We start from the raw sequence: 21,555 nt of genomic DNA, 5'->3' as shown, positions 1-21,555 counted from the left end.
ATGGTCCGGACTTTCAGGTGTGAAAATGCCCATAGCCTGTCTACTAAAAATGTCCCTTTAGGCTTTCCATGTGGAAGCACATCATTATCTGGCCCCTGTACTTTGAAACTCGTTCTAGCGCCTATGCACCACTGTCATTCTCCCGTCTCAATAAATTAAATTATACATGCTTGGTTCATTTGTTAGAATCAACTACAAAGCAGTAACTATTAAGTAAAACCATGTAGAGAAAAGTAAATTGGAAGACATGACACCTCACACACCATCTGTAATCATGGAAGCAGATTTCCTTACAACATTCTAGTTTTTATGTTTTGAAAGCATAACTACTTTTAAACTGAAAGTCTGCTGCCTGACCTTCGAAGGAGAAGTTAAGAGATTTTGGAAAATACACATGCATTTTACCCATGCGTTATATTAGAAAATCTGAATGGTAAACATACCGTAAAGTTAGCCAGAAACTGGTTATCTTATCTCAATAAAGACTTCAACTGGTTATCTTATCTCAATAAAGACTTCAGCTTCAACTTCAACAAAAGTGCATAATGAGGGGTTATATGGAGTTTGGCTATAAAACCTGCCATGAAACTAGACCTCTGACCTCTGGCATTGGACTGAACATGTCTGTGTAAATATGACATAGGCCAAGCCTACGATTCTACTTATTCGATGCATATGTAACAGGCCTATAAAGTTAACGTTAAGTAATTCAATTATTTTATTTCATCATAGCAAAGAGCTCTAGGTCCAACACATATGATGAAATAGACTGTTAAAACTGTCAAAAAAGAGTTGAGGCAGAAATGTGGATGAAACGACCCATGTAAGCCTCCACTGGCATATGCTCCTGCTGCAGTGCAGATGGTCTCCTCATTGGCAATGTAGGGCTACAGCTACAAACAGGCCAAGTCTATTGTAGCCTATGACAAAAAAAGATACGGAAAAAAATCTCAATCCTCTTGGTGGCGGTAATGCGCTACTTCAAGTGGCAAATTCCTAACAGCCAACAGAGGAAGAAGAAGAAGTAGTCGTAGAAGAAGAAAAAGATTATAGTGGGCTAGACCTTGGTCCTTCTTATCCTATCTGACATTCCTGAGATTAAACTAGACGCTGAACTTACAACTGACATTCACCATGAAAAAGTTTTTTGATGATATCAAGAGAGATGTTAAATTTAAATCAGCGGGACCTGGAAAGAAACTCACCGAAGACGCCAGGTAACGTCAGTGGGAAGTGCATTCATAACATTGACCAGTTGGATATTTATTTTCGTTACGCAAAATGGCACTGAAAATGCTGATAACGTCACTATTTTACGGTTCAATAATGTCTCCTCAGAGGTGTGAAGTAGCGTAGAGCCAATGAATCTGCATGTTGCAATTAATTGAGTAAAGTCTACCACCTTAACGTTGAAATAATTAGAAGATGTTAGCTTGCTATGTCGGCTACTCCTCATCACTGTTTACGTTGCTCTTTCGCTGAACGATTATGATTTAACAGGCCATGGTTAACCAACGTTTCCCGTACAACTGCGGAGGTTAGCTTTTCAGTACACCAAATGATTTTCGAGCGATTTCACAGTCGGCGACTACATTTCCAAAGTCGGAATGAAATAATGGGAGTTTGACTGGAGTCGTCGCGACCGGTGTTGTGTGCCTTCTGGTTTTTCCCACCTACTGGTTTCCTTGCGCGTGCTCGCGTTGCTCACCACAGCTGCAGGAGTTGTCAAACATTCGCAGACAAGTTGTTTTCGGCGGATTTGAAGTCGCATTTCATATCTATCCCATTATCATTACACTACAATCACTCGTACAAAATACATGTAAAATAAAGGCTATCATTTTGCACTTTATAGCATTAAAATGGATTCGAACCTGCAATAAATACGCACACCTATGAACCAAACCGACCTATTCAGCGCATTATCTCTTTGAGCCACTCCAATTCGCTGAAAACCGTCATCAATCACCTATTAATTAACCACACAAGCAACATTTTGTCTTGCATTAGGTGACACAAATGGTATTGCCTTGATCTCCTTGTCTGAGCGACTATCAGGCCTATGGTTTTGAAAAGTCAAATGTTCCCTGACAAAGACATTTGTAAGAATGTTTATTGACTTGAAAAATACGCTAATTTTTGCAAACTCCCTTCATTCAACCCTTGAAGACATCGCGGTCTGGTGCGCTAAAATGTAGATCGTTTCTTCTGTCGTACCATTTAATTTCTAAGAATTTAGGTCTACTAGACTACTACTACTACTACTAGACCTACAATAACGTCATCACCAATTTATTTTTATTTGATCAACCACAAAGAGTAGCATACTGTGCACAGTGCACTGACGGCCGTAGCAGCCTAAGGTAACCAGTTGTTTTAGATGAAGGGCAACCACTTGTTTCAGATAGCCTGGACAACATGTTACCTGGGTGTTGCCTACGTTCTTAATTAATGGTAGCCTGCAATAGTTAATTGTATCGCGTAACATCCAGGCATAGGTGCCAACTCTCACGCACTGGCCGTGAGACACACGCATTTGATTAGTTTCACACGCTCACACGCCACACCCCCGATTTCTCACGCTAGCTGAAGTGTCAACCCCGATGCCTGAAAAATGAGTTTAGCCTATCTATAGATCTAGGCTACCTGTTGAGCCACGGTTATGCTTTCAGAGACGGTGAGAGGGTTCAAGAGCACCCCCTGTCTGTGGAATTTTCTAAATTTTCTCTCATTTGCGATGCTACTTCAGAAGCCATCCCAGGCGCATCCCCCCCGCATTTCCCCGGCTTCAGGTATGCTTTGAGTATTATTGAGTATTTTTCACGCTGAAGTGTCAACCTGGTAGGTCAAATACCTGGCAGATGAGGTTCAACTAAACTAAACCTATACATGATATCACACATCACGTGAACGTGCGGAATCTAAGCTTTCCAATGATATTGGCGACAAGTTGCTGTGATAAATGGTTCGCGAGAGAATTAACATTGAACCGACGTGCAATTTAGGCTAATCATATTTGCATTTACCCATTACTCTCGGTTTAATATTTCACTAACCCTGGAAAACCCTATTTCACAATAAACAGCAAACCTACCGAATACGAGGATATAAAGCATGCCTCTGTGCAATAAGTGGTCCCTGAGTAATTCGGTTTTGAAATTGCAACACATTTCTACATAGCCTCATTGGGGCGAAATTATAATGTATTCTAATGTAAACTATTTGTCAGTAGGCCTACATACATTTTTGTAAATTGCTCAGCCATAGATTATCCCACTATCATGGTTCTTATATTGTCAGGTTCCAGCCAATCCCATTACAGATAAATGAATATATATTGGCATGCTTCCTTGTGACATTAATGCAAAAATATGAAGAAAATAACGAGACACAAATATTGATATAAAGCCTGACATAAGCCATATGCAAACATTCACATCATGCAGATATGGGTACATCCTGAAAAAGGAATAGCATGTAGGCTATGGCCATTACAATGACCAATATATTATCTTAAATAAACTAGCTGAATAACACAGGTGACCACTTCTGCATAATTTCATGGAGTGCTGAAATGTACACACATTTTTGAACATTTCTGAACTGTGAAATGTAGCATATGTTGTGAACTTATTGCAATATCACCATAACTATTCCACCTGTGTGTGCATGGTTATAATTCTGAAGTGCAAAATAGCTTTTTAAAATTGTTAGTTTGGACCCCCCCCCCCACACACACACACACACTTTTGCCGTGCGAAATACCAGTGCTGTTTTCAGCATCTGTTTAGTGCTTCATTGTCATTTTCATTGGATTCTCCCATTTGCGCGTAAATCGCTCATAAACTTTTTTTTTTTTTTTGTTACACGCATTCTCCCATTCTGCTTCTGTCACACACACACAGTGACAAGTGCCAAATCCCCCGCAGTGTTGAAGAGATCACTTTTGATAAGGTAAAAAGCCTTATAGGTACGCCAAATAAATAATAACCTATAGGTTTACGCTAGGCTATGTAAAACTCCCCATTAACAGCATCACGTTACTAACCACAGCTAAGACTGCACAATCTCTATTCACTCTGTTGGATATCTGAAGCCAGTTTGTCTACTTAGATACTGTAAATCCTCAAATTATGGCCGGGGTCTTAAGACAAAGTACAGGCCTTTAGGGGCAGGATTGTATTCGAGACAGCCCTTTATTTCTTATGCGAGTTTTATTTTGAGACATGCATTTCTTGGAGCGGCATACTGGTAGGCCTTCAAAAGCATGACATTTTCGGTTTAGTTTGATATTTAATTTACTTTTGGACTGTTTGATTATATTGTTAAATGTTGGGACTGATGGGCACTGAAATCTGGGAAGGTATTTGATGATCACTGTTGCGTTCCATGTAGTTGAAAGAGTGTCGGGATTTTAAACAAACCATCCGCTTTCATGCGTTCATTGAACGTCCGCGGTGCTGTAATGGAAACCTTATTGCGTAGCCAAGTAGCCTATTGAGTTATTTTTAAATTATGCATGATTTACTTTTTATTAATTTCGTAGGCTGGCTTTATTTTGTTATATAGAAGTATGTAAATAACCTGTTAAAATGTACCAGAATTGAGGAAATTGCATCTAGTCCAAAAAAAAAATTCTGGGGGAGGACCCCCATACCCCCCGCTGAAATGTCCCATCCACTTTCACAATGCCTCAAGTAGGCTAGATCCCTTTGATACCAATGTTCATGTGGGACCCTGGTCCCAGGGATGGATTACTGCATGGGCCTTCCGGGCCCAGACCCAGGGGCCCAAGGTGTCAGGGGGCCCTGAAGCCCAAGCCTTTGCATGATATCATTGCCTCAATATCAACACATCAGGATGTAGGCTATGAATCTGATTGAATTTAGTATTGCCCATCCCCAAAATGCACCAGAATACAGGAAATCACATTAAACAAATTCAAAAATGTCTGGGGGAGTACCCCCAAACCCCCCTTCCACATATGCGACAATTAGTGGGGAGCCCTTAATACATCTGGGCCCAGGGGCCCGATAGCACATAATCCGTCCATGCCTGGTCCCTACACCTGAGAACCACTGATGTACGTTTTTTTTACTGTACGGTATAATGCTGAATGAGCCAAACAAAAATGTATGCAGCAAAATTTTGGTTGGCCCCACCAAATCTCACTCCAAGGTTTTTTGAAAAGTTGGCAGCCCTGTCCAGGTATTAGTTGGCTCAAGGAGTAGGGAATCAGGCTGGAGAGAGTCGTGCATGTATTGCTTTTGCGGTATCGAATCCAGTTTAATGCTAGTTTTCAAAACATATATTTTTTTACGTCTTTTGTCCGAGTGGCTGTAATGTAGCCGAGCGCTCATGGCGTATATGAAAAGTGACTTCAAACCACCTAAAAACAACTTGTTTGTGAATGTCTGACAACTGCTGCAGCGCATGCACGCGCAAGGAAACCAGTAGGTGGAGAAACCAGAAGGCACACAACACCGGCACGCTCCCGTCAGCCTTCTAGATTGTTTAGTGTTGCCAATCTTAGCGGTCAGTCCGAGTCGGTCTTTTTCTAGTCTCGACGTAAGACCAATATTAAACATGTTTGATATTAGGCTCATTCGACATGATGCAGATCTGACTTGATGTGATCATAGACTAAAAGTGATGCATGCAGGGTTAAACGCAATGCATACTGCTTAGAAATATACTGTACAACTTCATCCAGTTGTTACCATTGGTGTCACCATGAAATATCGCGGGAGCCTGCACTATCATTAAGTTCATTGCAGTTGTCTTCCAGCGGACTACGCGAGCTAATAGCAAAGATTCTAGAGCGGACCTCAATATCAAGTCCTGCAACTCTAGCCATTATAATGCGAGAGATTCCCGCATACACTTTACTACCTGTCTGATGACGTTAATCTAATGTGTAAATAAGCGGGATAATGTATAGGCCTAGAACGCCGGTCATTATCGAGAAATAGGTCCCTTCAGGTCGGGACTAGACCCCTCCGCTAGTGATGGGCGGAAATGAAGCTTTGGTGAAGCACTGAACCACTGAACAGTTGATTCGAAAATGGGTTAATTACTCGAAGCTTCAGTAACAGCTACCTCTCCTGGTGAAAAGCCAAGACTGCATCTAAATTATCCCGGCTAGATAGTGGACAGGAAGCTTTACTAGTGAAATAAATCTAGTGCAAGCACCTAACCACCCCACCCCCACACATACATAGTGCACATGAATAAGAATGGAATATCATTCTTTTTACAAATAAACATTGATCAGGAGCGATCAGAATAAAGTTTTTCCACGTCTCTCTTACATTGTAATACAAATAAATCAATACGAACAAACTATGCTTGTCACAGTAGAGGCTATGAACCAAACGCAATGTTGTGCATTAGCCTAAAGTGTTTATGCTTTGAGCGCGCTATAATTCAGACTAGAAACGAGGCCCTGCCCGTTGCAGTAGCAGCACGATTGGTTCGCGAGGCAGTGGCACTGCGAACCACTCAGGTGATTCATTCAGAGAATGAAGCAGTTTCTTCGGAGCTTCGGACGTGATATGTCACGTGATTTTTCCGTACCAAATCAACCTTCGGAGCAGTGGTTCAAATGGAATTGTAGTTAATGGTTTGAAGCACGTATCGAAGTTTCAGTGTCAGACTGCCATCACTACCCTCCGCTGCGCGTCGGGGTCCGGTTCGCCCTGTCGGGACCTATTTCCCGATAATGACCGGCGTTCTATATGTTATCCCTTACATATGGGGTCATTCTACGTCAATTCAACCAGGGCCCACGTCTCAAAAAATTCTGAAAAAATTACCAGGTGTACCTATGTTACCCAGGAGACACACATTACTTTTATGTATGATCAATACTTTCCAAGATACAGCCAGTTTTACAGGGGGAGGGGGGTGTCGATTTTGTTCGGCCTCTTTTTTTTGTCAAAGTTCACAAGCCCACAGCGCAAAAACTAAACCATGTAGGAGGCTCAAATTTTGCATGCTGGTACATAAATAGGAATAGTATGTAGCAAAATCGTCACGTTTGGTCTGGATAATCCTACATGGTCATAGCTGTCCCTCAAAGTTGATACAAATTTTATTGGAGTATTTGGCTGGGCTTTGTTTAGGCCTTCAGAAGACATATTTTTACTCAACATAGGCTCTTGATTTATTTTCCTTACTGAGATAAGTAGAAACACTCTCACAAAAAACAGTGAACAGAAAATAAATTCCTTCAGGGTCTGAACAGCAGACACCTTGTGGGAATATGCAAAGAGTTTTTTTTATATTTTTTTCTTTATTCTCCATGATCCTTTCTTTTTAAAAACACCAATTTGACTTGTCTTATGCAAATCTTTCTTTTTCACTTTCCACCCTGAACATTGGCAAAATGCACCATTGAGATCAATATGTTTTGTATAGAGCTACCACAGGTTACTCTATACAACCACAGGTGGCACTGTGGTAACTCTGCATAAGACAAGTCAAATTGGTGTTTTTAAAAAGAAGGGATCATGGAGAATAAAGAAAAACATATTAAAAAAATCTTTGTATATTCCCACAAGCTGTTTGGGTGCTCTGAAAATGATAACCAAAATTATTTTTCAGACTTGTGAGGTCTGCTGTTCAGACCCTGAAGGGATTTATTTTCTGTTCATTGTTTTTTGTGACAGTGTTTCTACTTATCTCAGTAAGGAAAATAAATCAAGAGCCTATATCGAGTGCAAATATGTCTTCTGAAGGCCTAAACAGTAACCTGACTCTCGCCAGATGAATTTCGTTCCGCCTAGCTCCACTCATCCATCTGGGAGCAATCCATTGGAGTGTTGCTTCAGAAGGCTGGGCCTAATCAAAAAATGCTTGCATATGATTGAATAAGCCACTTGTCCGTCATCTATTGACGTGCTACTTCAACCACTCACATCAAAGCCAACCCGTGACGCTGATAACAGTCTCACAGTCGCTTCTACGCTATGTCACATCTATGAAACTCCCGCCCTGCGTCCTGATTGGCTTTACCATAAAATCTGCTGCAGAAATCACTCTCAATGGAAAAGGTCCCAGATGGATGTGAGTGAAGCTAGGCAGAGCTAAGCGAAACGAAAATGCAAAATTTGAGCCTCCTACATGGTTTAGTTCTTGCGCTGTGGGCTTGTGAACTTTGACAAAAAAAAGAGGCCGAACAAAATCGACACCCCTCTCCCCCTGTAAAACTGGCTGTATCTTGGAAAGTATTGATCTTCCATAAGAGTAATTTTACAATGTGTCTACCGGATAACATAGTTACATCTGGTAATTTTTTCAGAATTTTTTGAGACCAAAGTGCGTGGGCCCTGGTTGAATTGACGTGGAATGACCCTATGAAGTATTCAAATTGCTAAATATTATGGTACTAGTAATTATGCAGATTATGAAATACTATACATTATTAACTATATTCACTTTATATGATTTTCAAAATATATGAAATAGAAACATATGACACAAGGCATCATTTTCCGTGTGTGTTTGTGTGTAGAGAGAATCAAGCAGAATCTAGGATGGCCACTGGTGTGAATGATCACACTACAGTATATTCAATATTACTGATGACGATGACATCACTGATGACGATGACATCACTGATGACGCCCCCCTCCCCCTCAAATTGTGTAAATCCCCCGTACATGAAGAACCTAAGGGGGGAATATATAATAAAGGCTAGATGTCTCGTCCGCGCGGCTGGCCAATGGAGGTCGACGTCCACACTTCGCGGCCATCTTGCCACAGTCAGCTCGCTAACTCATAACATTGTGTTTCAATGGTGCATACTTTATAAATAACCATAACTTGCTAAATTTTCTACCGATTTTCAAACGGTTTGGTTTATTATAAATGTCATAGATGTAGTTATGACACTGCATACTTATGAAAAATTATAACTTAAAAATGTTCATGCATCCAGATTATAGCTACGTTAATAACGTTTGTAAGATACCAAACCGTAAATCTGTCAAGATTTCAGCGAGATAGGAGTATTTGTGTTTGTGCAGATCACTCACCTTACATCTGGTACCACAGAGCCCACCAGATAGCTTGCCTGTGACAAGATGGCCGGCGGTGATGCCGTTAGAGACTCCGCCATCTATAAAGACATCTAGCCTTCATTATGGGAATTCCCCCCATTTTGAAAAATACATTTTAAGCCCTGCTCTCTCTTCTAATTTTCTTGTTGAAAAAATACAAAATGTATTTAGAATACTTTTTTGCCAGCAAAGGTGTATCAAAAAAATGTCAATAAAAATATCGGTATCGGCCAAAGTGAAATTTTAAATATCGGTATCGGCCCAGAATTTCAATATCGGTGCATCACTAAAGCAGACTTTTCCTCACTTCTTTCTTGCTTTATTATTGACCAAAACTTCACTCTGGCCTCCTTGACCGGCTGTGACGGATCTTCAGCTAAATGTAGCTTGTTATCACAAAAGAATTGGTGATTTTTGCAGCCTTCCAAAGGGCATCCCTGTAGGACCTCATACAGAACCGAATGATGAAGGCACTTTGTTTAGTGTTGTTCTGTGGTGGCTTCCCGAGGCAATATGCAATGTCAACAGCCTCAACAGGGTAAACCTTTGCCTTCAGGAGGATGATCTGGCGCAGCTTTACAACTTTCTCAACTTAACAACTTTGTTCTGGCTTTCGTGAATGCTGTAGAGCTTCAAATTCCACCTTCTTGAGTAAGACTCCAGATCAGGAACACATTTTAGGAGTTTAGCCACTTTAAAGGAACCATATGTAAGACTGTGGCCAAAACTGGTACTGCAATCACTTTCAAATTACTGTAGAGCGGTGTATCCCCTCCCCCTCCACCTGACTCGAGGTTGCCAACCCGAATGCTGAAACACTACTGACTTCGTGATTAGTAGATAGGTGGAGGGTGGTGCATCAGGGCAAAACACAACATGACATGACAAAACACAACATTAACATCAGTTGAGGGCTGCAACTTCACTTTTTAAATGACAATATCCTTACCGGACTACTGTTGTCAGTAATAAGTATTTGAAATGAACATGATTTCTTAATGTCTAGTGACATATCAGGGCCATTTTATGATTAATTGAAATACATTTCTTACATACGGTTCCTTTAAGTTTTTCCTCTTTAAGACGAGTATCATCATCTTCCATTTTAGTCATGACCGCTACTGTTGATGTATGTTGTGATCATCCTTATCCAGTCCCATCCTTGTCGTCTTTTGTTCTGTTTTTGTATTGTGATATGCTTTTTCCCTTTTATGTCCTGCAGAACAGGAACCTGCTGTAAACCACTTAGGCATGTTTAACTGTAACTCTAATATTATGTTTAATTCCTTCCTGTATAATAAATGAAATCAAATTAAATTAAATCCTCTTGGTAGCACCAAACCTCAAGTGATGCAGAGCAGTGCCAAAAAACAACCACATCATGTCACGCCGACAGAGGGTGCACAGAGAGCTGGTGCTGCAGCACTTGCAAGAATAGAACAACAGCAGCGGCCAAAAGTCCATACATCGCAAGATGCTATCCGAAATCAGGGTAAGATTCCAGGGGCAATTATCATTGCATGCTAATTATAAAACTTCTAAACCTGTGATAACATCTCAATGATATAACATCTTAACTCTCTGCAAACATCTCTTTCAGTCAAACGAGAGTTAGAAGCGGAGGCTGCAGCTACAGCAGCTGCTAATGAGGCAAGCAAAACATTTTAAAAGTATGATATGGTAAAATAAACTTTATATAACCATTCAAAGGTAATATGATGTACAATAATGTATTTGTTTTTTCCCCCACTAGAGTTGCAATGTTCCAGTGAAAGATTCTGGTAGTTTGTCTGTTTCTGGGATTTATTTCATATGCCCTCTCACTGGATCCAAGTTAACCAAGAGTGAAAGAGAACATTGCATTAAAGAAGCTATTCTCATGGTATGTACGAAAGTAATGAAGAAGAACAGCATTACTTAATTTTCATTCTTTACAGTAACATAATTTCTTTTCTGATTTTGGATATCGTTAAGCTTTGCTGTTTTTAATGTGATTCACTGTAGTCATTAGGGATGCAACGGTACACAGCACATTATTTAACCGAACGTCCCCCACGGTTCAATTCACAAGTCCGTACATATGTCATTTATAATTTGCAAAATTGTAATCATTGCGCATAGCCTGGCGGGCCATCCTATATCATTGACATGTATAGTCTGGCATCGAATCATTCACCTCGCTTAATCCAAGGGGCGGCAAAACGGCAAATACATCCTTCTTCGAAAGGAATGACTTAAGTGCATTGTGTTGATCTACTTTCAAAGAAAAGCACAAGTCCAACTCCTCCAAAGTTGACGCCAACGCCGATTCAAACAACCGCTCTTCGTTTGCCATAGCCACCTTCCTTGTTGTTCACCGTCGCAGGATGTCGTTATCCTGTTAAGCCCGCCTTAAGACTCTCTAACGAAATAGAGCGCTGTGATTGGCCGTCATCCACGGTGTTAAGCCAATAGAAATTCCTATGGTTCGATACTAGACGTACAAGCTGAGCAAATTAATTTGCCGCCGCTAGGGTGCGTCTAGATTTCTAGGCTACATTGCGCAGACATTCAAAGAACACCTCCAGAAAACCAGTGGATGGGCCCTGGCACCTCTGCAAGCTATCATTCCCTACTCATGTACCAAAGGGCCAATAGGTTGATGCGCTCTGTATGCAAATGAGTTTGAGAGAGAAAAAAATAATCAGGACAGCTGACTGCCCTACGTGAATGAGCAAGACAAAAAACAAACTTTGAAGAGGCGCTGTCGTGTTTTATATCCACTATGAGGGAACATTTAGGATTTTGTTACAATCTAAAGACGGTAAAGTTTAAACAAACGAAGTAGGCATACAGCCCACTAGCATTACTTTGCTAATGCAGTCAACTGGAGTGGACGCCTCTAACACGATGTTGTTTATTGCTATCGCCCAGCCATATCCATTGCTAGTAGCCTAGTGCACAAAAGCCCACTTCTTAGAGAAAACAAGCCAGTCTCTCACTGTCAACAACAATTTGCTATTAAAATAAAAGTTATAATCTATTAATAATGTTAATGCCTGTTAATAATCTAGCAGCTGCATTTTGTACCATTTGTAATCTGGCAATACACATACGCTTAATATCTCCCAGGTAGTCTAATAATAAAAGCTGGAGGCCCCTATTTTGCACCTTGGCGCATGACGTCAAACTCGTTTTCCACCCGGCGCAAAGTTTTTTGTTTTTTTTGCACGTCTATTTTAAACAATGCGCCCATGGGTGTGGTAATTAACAACCTAGGGAGTGGCCTAGCGCATTGTCTAAAAATTGCTATTGTACACCACCTAAAACGCATTACGCCACTGACCAAGAGAAACCTGGTCAGAAGTTTATCGAGAGTTGTTTATATGTTATTTTAAGAGCGATTGTCAACAGTCATATTGGCGGGTGCACAACGCACCATCCTTCTATCCTCCATGAACTGAAATTAAATTAAATTACACGATTAGGCTACAATGGGAAACATAATTAGAATAAAGAATTAGAAAAAATAAATCTCACAATGCATTTGCAAATTGGTAATGATGGTTAAAAGTGATTAGGCGAGAGCACAGCTGAAGACGCACTATCACGAGATATAAGCAACGTTGTTAAAACGTTGTTTTATTCAGTCATTCGAAAAATATTAGGCTAAGTGTTGCTTTTTCCAGCCTATGTTTTCTATGGTAACCCATTGTCAGTCAATAACTGTACGGTGAAAGTAACTTACTGCGTATAACTGCCTTTGTTGTTAACTGACACCACCATTAAAGGGAATGACAAATGTCATTCTCATTGGTTTAAATGATGTTACGCCCCAAACACACCCATGACTGATTAAGAAACCTAGGAACACCTTGTTGCACCATGCGCTCGACGTTTGATAACGAAAACACTTCCAATAGACAGGTGATATTTTTGAGATATGTGCTTCCTAGAGGCATTTTTTTAGTAAAAGTTGGGAACAGGACTTTTTAACATAATTAAGGTGTGCTGAATCCAACTAGACCTGTTCCCAAGCTGAATTTTGAGTTTATGACCATCTAATTTGCATAAACAAAATGGTTGCCAAAATGGCGATTTTGGGCACTTTCATTGGGCGGATGTCATTATACCATGTAAATTAATTCATATTGTTCACAGAAATCTCCCTTGGCCAATAGATCAAGGATACAGGCTGTGAAAAAAAGAAAACAAATCTAGTATTATGCCTATGTTAATTAACTGAAAAAACCTTTGAAAAATGTAATTGTTAAAATGTTATAACTGAGCAAGCACACGGTATTTGACGAATGAGACTTATGGTTTTTTGAGGGTCAAGAAAGATGTGTAGTGATGAAATGTAAAGTTTAAAATTGTGGCCTACTGGTTAGGTCTTAGGGCTTGAAACCAAAGGGTTGCCGGTTCGATCCCCGACCAGTAGGAAATATGTGGGTGGTGGAAAGGTTGAGCACTAGTCTTCCATGCCCACATCCACGGCTGAAGTGCCCTTGAGCAAGGCACCTAACCCCTCATTGCTCCCCAGGCATCACTGTAGCAAGGCAGCTCACTGCTCCAGGTTAATGAGTGCTTCAATGTGTGACCTGTGTGTTCACTAATTCACGGATGGGATACATGCAGAGACCACATTCCTTGTATACCCAAGTATACTTGGCCATAAAACCTGATTTACATTACATTTTACATAATTGAAGCGAATTAGGTTGGTAATGTATGTAGTCTCAGAGTAAGTTACACAGTCCTTTACCCATTTCGGTAACACTTTACGGTAAGGGTACATGAATTAATTTATGTATTACTTCATTCATTAATATCTAATTAATCATCAGGAATTTACTGAGTTCATAGTTTGTCATTTGTGACCTCATACATGAACACATTACTAAAGTATTAGGTACGATGGGCACATCATTATAAATTATGATGTATTAACCATGATGTATTTTTCTGCCAAAAATGTGGTCATCAGTGCTCAAATTCTGATTTGAACATAACTTTGGAGTTCTCTAAACACATGCTATTATTCACTACTTTAGTTGAGGGGCCACAGACATGATGAATGCATGAGCAATTATCCTAAAATTCCTCTTCACCTACAACTGCATACCTGTACACGGCTCGAACACCATTGTCAAGTTTGCAGACAACACTACGGTGATTGCTCTCATCAGCAACAATAATGAGGCAGCCTGCAGGGAGAAGGTCCAGCACCTAACATCGCGGAGCACCGACAACAACCTGGCTCTCAACACCAAGAGGACGACCTCATTGTGGACTTCAGGAAGTCAAAAGCTAGCACACAAAGCATGTCACCAGTTCATGTTTCTGGGTGCCCACATCTCTGTGGACCTCTCTTGGACCCTCAACACCTCTACCTTGATCAAGAAGGCTCACCAGCATCTCTTCTTCCTGAAGAGACTAAAGAACACAACCTCTCTCCTCAGATCCTGGTGAACTTCTAAACCTCTACCGCTGCACCATTGAGAGCATCCTCACCAACTGTCACAGTATGATATGGCAACTGCTCTGCCTCTGACTGGAAAGGACGGCAGAGGATGGTGAAAACTGCTCAACGCATCACTGGTTCCTCACACCCCCCCACCCACCCCCCCCCCCCCCCCCCCCGGTGCCTCCTTGCCTGTGCCTGTTGAGGTGTTCATGTCGATGGCAACCTTCACAGGGACAACAAGGAGGCGAACATTTTGCCCCTATCCCACACATAGTATTCTATTTATATTTATAAATGTACACACTTTATTACACTTAAACATAGCGATATTCTACTGATAGTTATATTGTTCATACTGCTATACACTTATATATTTTCAGTACTCTGCACAATGATAATGAAGTTGAGTCTAAGATAATCTAATCAATTGAAACATGTGACTGCTGGCCATCTTTCCCATTTGGAATCAAGGATATGATGCTAGCTTGTTAGTTAACGGTTGTTCGTGATTAGTTCAAAGGAACTCCAATGATTTTAAACTCCAAACATGTGTCCACCCACCACGAAGAAGATGTTTACCAATGAAGTCAGGCCACACTCTTTGCCAGAGGACCGTAGGTGATAATAAGGTTAATTAGCATAATACATTTTTTTTTTTTTTATATATATATTTTTCATAGCCTTTACTTTTTATTTATTGCCCACGGGAGATTTCTGAGATGCACAGATGTGAACAATATTAATTTATTTACATGGTATAATGATGCCCATCCGAAGAAAGTGCCCAAAATCGCCATTTTGGCAGCCATTTTGTTTATGCTAATTAGATGGTCAAAAACTCAAAATTCTGCTTGGGAACAGGGTTAGTTGGATTCAGCACATGTTAATTATGATAAAAAGTCCTGTTCCCAACTTTTACTAAGAAATGCCTCTAGACCCATATACAAGGACTTTTTTTTGAAATAGCACTTGTCTACAATGTGGACTGGACATCCTACTAAATTTGAATAAGCTTTTGACTAGTGACGATGCACTTTAGACTGTCATGATGGGGAGAGTCACATTCGGCAGTGTATTTGGTTACTGCCTTAGGATTTAGTCGTGATGGAAAAAAAATTGTGATGTCAGTCAGATATATTCAATAATGTCGGTGATAATGTCCCCTCCACACACTTAAACAGCAACATAACTTTTGTTCTACGAAACATCACAGTGAGAGAAATTTTAAATAAATTGACACCTAAGCTCTCTCCACTGATAGTTGTACAAAAGCAATTGAAAACTACCCTATAGTTAAAAACTAGGCCTAGTCAATCACACTGCCATTTTTTTCTATAGGCAAAATATAGTTAATTGTTTAAATTTGTGGGTTATATTTTTTTTAGGGCTGTCAATCGATTAAAAAAATTAATGTAATTAATTACATACTCTGTGATTAATTAATCTAAATTAATCGCATATATAATTTTTGCTGAGAAAGTATTTTAAATATTCAAATTCAAATGAATCATTGAATAATCAGCATTAGTGACATTAAAGTTCAAAAACTCTTTTATTATTATTTTCACTGTTCAAATAATGGCCATAATAATCTATGATATGACCTAATATGCTGAGGAAATAAATTCAAAAGTGCTTCGGGAAGAAGTTTTTTTCACATATAAGGCATTTCAGGCCACAGATATAACCTAGGGGACACAATGAAAATAAATGAACACTCTCCTCAATGTCAACACTATTTATTTCCATTGATGTGCGACTTTAGCGTTGACAAACTCCGGTGATATGCAAATTCCTTGCTGCAGACATTGCAGAGGACTTTATTTTAATAACACACTTTATTTTTGTCAACACCATCAGGCCGTTTTTTAAAAGTAAATGTTCGAATCAATGATCTAGGCAGCACATTTTCTTCTCTCTCCTTCATTTTACAGTAATGGTTACTAACTAGAACGGCTCGGGGTCAAAGGTTATACGGAATCGATTAATCTGCATTATTTTTTTTAACCAGTTATTTTTTCTCAAATTAATTAATCGAAATTAATCAGTTATTTTAACAGCCCTAATTTTTTTATTAAAATAATTAAACCGCACAGTTATTGTGGCCCAAAAACTGTGATGCATACTGAACTGTGGGCACACTGTACCGTTGCATCCCTAGTAGTCATGCAGATATGTGAAACTGTTGTAAATTCTGTCTCCACAGACATTTGCCGAGGATCCAGTTGAAGCTTCCATCATGATGATTCACACGTTCAACAAAGACCAGGAAAAAGTTAAAGCAGCAGTGGATATCGTGAGCAAGTAAGAACAGACTGAGATAAAGCCTCCAGAGTTTTGTTATATTGAGCATGTCTGGAGCAGTTATATTGTAAGACATGAAATGTAAACCTACCACAGATGGACAATGAACAATTTCAAAGTCTTTATAAAAGATTTAAACTGGAGCTGGAAGAAAATTACCGCACAAGGGTATTTTATACATCCATCCATTAGTGTGTATGTGTCCAGTCACATTGTCTATCTATAAAGCAAGGAACAATTGGCTGTATGTTTGTCTATCTGTTATTTGCATATCTCTTGAATTCATTTGCTTGGATGTGAATGGATGTGAAATGTGAGATACAGGGTTCTCACAGGTCATGGAATTTCTGGAATAACCATATCCACATGCAATAATACAACAACAACGTCTACGATGTCCTATTCATTTGGACAATTTATACAGCCCTATAACTAAAGTTACCTTTAGTTTTGTTCTAGCATACCGTGACGTCTGGCTTTAAACAGCTGTAATGCAGTGTAACGTTCTGACAAGCACACCAATTGCCTAGGCTACCTTGTAGAGCCCGACCGATTTATCGGCGGGCCGATATTAGGCATTTTCCAAACTATCGGTATCGGCATTTATAATGGCCGATAAATTCATATTTTAAAAATAAAATAAAAACGGACTAAACACCCTTCAACCATGTCATGAGTGTCTGCGTTGTATAGTTTGTCCACCAGAGGGCATTCTACACTGTCCCTGCTGGCAACACTCGTGTATAACGTGCCACACATCCTGCAACCTGCTAATACCATAGACAGTAAAAGAAATACAGCCGAGTCGGGCAGAGAGAACCAGATATCCGCGAGTGAGATCATCAGTGAAGTGTGTTCATGGTGATTTGGTCACGAGACATACATTGCTTGAATAACAATTAAAACAACATCCCCATCAGTTCTATTAACTCAAATAAGCATGACAAAATTCGTGAAAACAATGTCCAGTTTTGCTGCTGTTAAATAAGTCGAGAGTGAAGCGGAATTAGCTAGTAATTACGTTACGTTGTTACAGTGTAGTTGACTGTCTGTCCTTTTAACTTTTGACAATGTGACTGAAGATGTATTTCTTTAATAGCGTGACAGTTATAGCAGTGAGACGTATCATTTCTCCCCGGCCTGTTATTTTGAAGGCGCATGTTTTACAATTGACGTTATCCATTGCTAGCTAACCAAAAAGCTAGCTAATGCCATGAATATCGGTGGAAGACCGCTAACGTTAACATGAGCTTGGAAACCACAACGAACTTATTCTGCCTAAATAAAGTAATGATTACTGTATTTATAACTAGTATATCTGTAGTTACAGTCCCTGCATTGTAAAATGTAAGTTAGACGTGCGAGGAGGGAACATTTAGACATAGAGAAAAAGTATCAAACGTAGCTTGTGCAAGACGTAGCTTGTGCATAAAAGTTAGCTTTTCTTTTACACGTGTGTGAAATCCAATGACGCCAAGTGTGCGTTTCAGACTGTCGTTCAGCCGCAGCATTAACAAGTTACATAATGGATTTAGATCACTAAATAGTAGGTTTTAGAAGGCAGGCAGCAACTGATGATTGAAAATGGTTTGATGTAGCTTGATGGAAATAATTTTAAAAGTGCAGGTAAAGGGATAAGCAAACTGACATTGTAATTATAAGGTAGCTTATAAGGCAATAGGGACTAATTATTACACACGCACACTCAAACATTTAGGAGTGACCTTTATCTTGTTTAATGATAATACAAATGGTGATGATAGTAATAATGTCATCATTATTTTTTGTAATTATTAAGTCTTAGTTCAAAGTTATATTTATGAAGCTTACCAAGTCTTTTAATACTGGTAACTTTGATTTGGTTGTTGTTATTGTGTTTTTGTTCAAAAGACTAAGTTTCATATCTTAGTTTAAGTTTCATATCTAAGTTTCAAATCTAAGTTTCATATCTATTTTTATACATTTTATTTATCAGAACTTTAATATATTTCGATGTTCCTCTGTTCCACTGTGACAATATTATTTAAAAATAAACAAGTTTGTTTTTAAAATGCATTATCATATTATTTTGTCAATACTCATAAATAACTACAAATAACTAATGTTAGGGAAATCTGTTAATGTTTTGTTGCGCGTATCTGAAAAAAAAAATATATCGGCCGATATATCGGAATATCGGATTTTTAAATCAACAAATATTTGTATCGTATCGGCCTTCAAAATCCTTTATCGGTCGGGCTCTACTACCTTGTTATTGCCCATCTGGAATAACTCCTCTAGCTTTGCTGCCTCCATCCTTTCTGTTTTCGTTGTTTAAACTTGTGATATCCATGATGAGTAGCCTATTGAGTTCGTGAATTAGCTCAATATTGTGTGCTGAAAACCATATAGCCGAGTAAAAGAAAACAACAAGTAGGCTAGCCTATTGCGTATTCTGTCTCCTGCTCAAACAAAATGTGCGTGCGTTAATTTTGATAATGTGATAGAAATTACATTTGAAATTACGTTGATTACGTGATAGAAAATTGTAAATAGCCTGATGGCTATGCAGGCACGCCTGTTTGAACAATATGCTACGGGATATGCCCTAGACAGGTTAACACACAAAAAAACAGGGACTGATGTGCGGGCCATTTAAAATCATTGTGCATTGTACATGGCCCGCGGGCCGTACGTTTGACACCCCTGGTCTAAAGCAAACTTTTTACTTACATTTTATAAGTATGAAGGTGTCTTCTTTATAATATGAGTTTTTCTAAAATTCGACTTGCAATATATCACCGTTCCGCACATTGAAATATATTGCAATATATAAATATATATTGCAACATATTTATACTGTATGTATCATATCGGCAAATTCATGCCAATACACAGCCCTAGCGTAAAACTCTATTCGGTTGTTAAGTGATGATGATAATAAATCGCTTTCCAGGTCTAACGGCTTTCAAAGCCGCTCATTTTTCTCCATAGACCGTGAAAATAAACATTTTTTTACCTTTAATAAAATTGTCATCCTACAATTCACTTGTTGCCTCAATCTACTAACATCCTATTTTTCGTGGAAGACTGGGCGTTACCCCTTGATTGTATCATCTGGCTGCACAGCTACAGTAATTACTCTGTTAAAGTTAAGTGATTTTGTTTTACTCTCAATAAATGGAGGTGATTGTGACAAAGTTTACAAGTTGTGAAAACTGGCTGGCTGCGCTGGTAAATGTTTTTAGATGAAAAAGCTATTCGACCTATGACTTAATTGGACTTAATTACCGAAATACAGGAGATGCGTAACCAGCGTTTACGTGTGTTTAGCCTCCACTAATGCCCTGATGACCACCACTAGCGTAGCTAGCAACAATATAGCAACCACTGCCATAATGTCAACCTAGCAACCACTTAAGCAACCAACATGATTGCCCTAGCAACCAGCATAGCAACCTCTTTATAGAGCTTAGTAACCATGTTTACCCTAGAAACCACTTCAAGTACCCTACCAATATCCTAGCGACAGCTTTTCAAAGTTAGCGCCCGTTGCGATGCAAGTGTCTGAAAGGAATCCCAATCGTAAGTCACCAGACTCGATTCACTTTGTGAAAGAGCTTGGATTTTCCAGGCTACCCTAGACCCACAGATGTTGGGAAAGTTTAGGGAGGTCACTGTGCACATCCCAGTCTGCACACTTCTCGGATATTTTCCTTTTTTTGTATTATTATTTTGTCATTTGTCATTTGTGCTTGGTTACACAGTCTGCATTCTGAAATTCTGTGCAAGATCAAGGCCAACAGAACCAGTCATCACGCAGCCACTGTGTCAGCAGTGCGAGTAGCACTCACAGTGATGGTCTGTTTTTGATGTCAGATTATTGCACTATACTGTTCTCATATTGCAGCACTTATAGGAAGTAGCATTTATTAATATGCGGGGGTCTACCCAACTGATGTAAATGTAAAGCTGCTAGCTATGTGGAGTTCTGTAGGATTTGAGTTGTCCATTGACATGCATTGTATTTAACACAGCGCCACACATGGTTCAATGCGGCATCACAAGAGAGCAGGGACGACACTAGTTTGCATGCTAACCAGTGGATATCTGGACAAACACAGCTTTTGACATGGCGTCAAAATGGTTGTTTTTCATATTCTGTTGCTATGTCTAGGTCATTGGATGGGTATTTTATACTAAAAACGCCTAAAAATACCAACTTTAACATTTCAAAATATATATATATATATATATATATATATATTTATTTATTTTTTGTGGCCAGGTACATTGACAACATCTGTGCAAATCCTACAGAGGAGAAATACAGGAAGATCAAAGTCAGCAACAAGATCTTTCAGGTAGGTTTAGTGAAGGCAAAGGGTTATGCTCATTGGGAGTTATCCAAAGAATTGTTCAATATGGACATTATTTAATATGGATATTACTTTATTTTGTTCACTTCATAATGCATAATTCATACCATAATTAATGTAGGAGAGAGTGAGCTGTGTGGAAGGTTGTCCAGAGTACCTCCAGGCTTTGGGCTTTGAGAAAACCATGCTACCAATAGATGGACAAGGTGAGCCTGTATTATGTATTAAATTTAGGAATACAGGAAAACATACAAGTGAGTAGAATAAACAACAGTATACATTAGGATATAGAGATCATAATGGTAATGTATGCATAATTGTTGGTAGTTAAAGCTGTATGTTTTGTAGATGTGTACAAATGTGTTGGTACCCGTTATTAATGCAC

General features: G+C 39.3%; 1 protein-coding gene across 1 annotated transcript in view; it reads left to right on the top strand.

Annotated features, from left to right (window-relative positions):
• Positions 1 to 1,021: 1,021 nt before the first annotated feature.
• Positions 1,022 to 21,555, top strand: part of ubxn6 (UBX domain protein 6) — a 39,623-nt gene continuing 19,089 nt past the window's right edge. Inside the window, exons 1-7 of the mRNA XM_076277787.1 lie at positions 1,022 to 1,217; positions 10,397 to 10,554; positions 10,663 to 10,712; positions 10,816 to 10,944; positions 16,715 to 16,812; positions 21,080 to 21,155; positions 21,292 to 21,376. Of these exons, the coding sequence (XP_076133902.1) occupies positions 1,135 to 1,217; positions 10,397 to 10,554; positions 10,663 to 10,712; positions 10,816 to 10,944; positions 16,715 to 16,812; positions 21,080 to 21,155; positions 21,292 to 21,376 (679 nt within the window). The 5' untranslated portion in view covers positions 1,022 to 1,134. The remainder of the gene's footprint in view (positions 1,218 to 10,396; positions 10,555 to 10,662; positions 10,713 to 10,815; positions 10,945 to 16,714; positions 16,813 to 21,079; positions 21,156 to 21,291; positions 21,377 to 21,555) is intronic.

Source organism: Alosa pseudoharengus, unplaced genomic scaffold (assembly GCF_046254945.1).
Source record: "Alosa pseudoharengus isolate Yale_2024_CS ecotype anadromous, Long Island Sound unplaced genomic scaffold, YU_APseudo_1.1 YU_APseudo_1.1_scf_11, whole genome shotgun sequence".
NCBI classification, from domain to species: domain Eukaryota; kingdom Metazoa; phylum Chordata; class Actinopteri; order Clupeiformes; family Clupeidae; genus Alosa; species Alosa pseudoharengus.
This window is presented reverse-complemented; position numbering and strand designations above follow the sequence as displayed.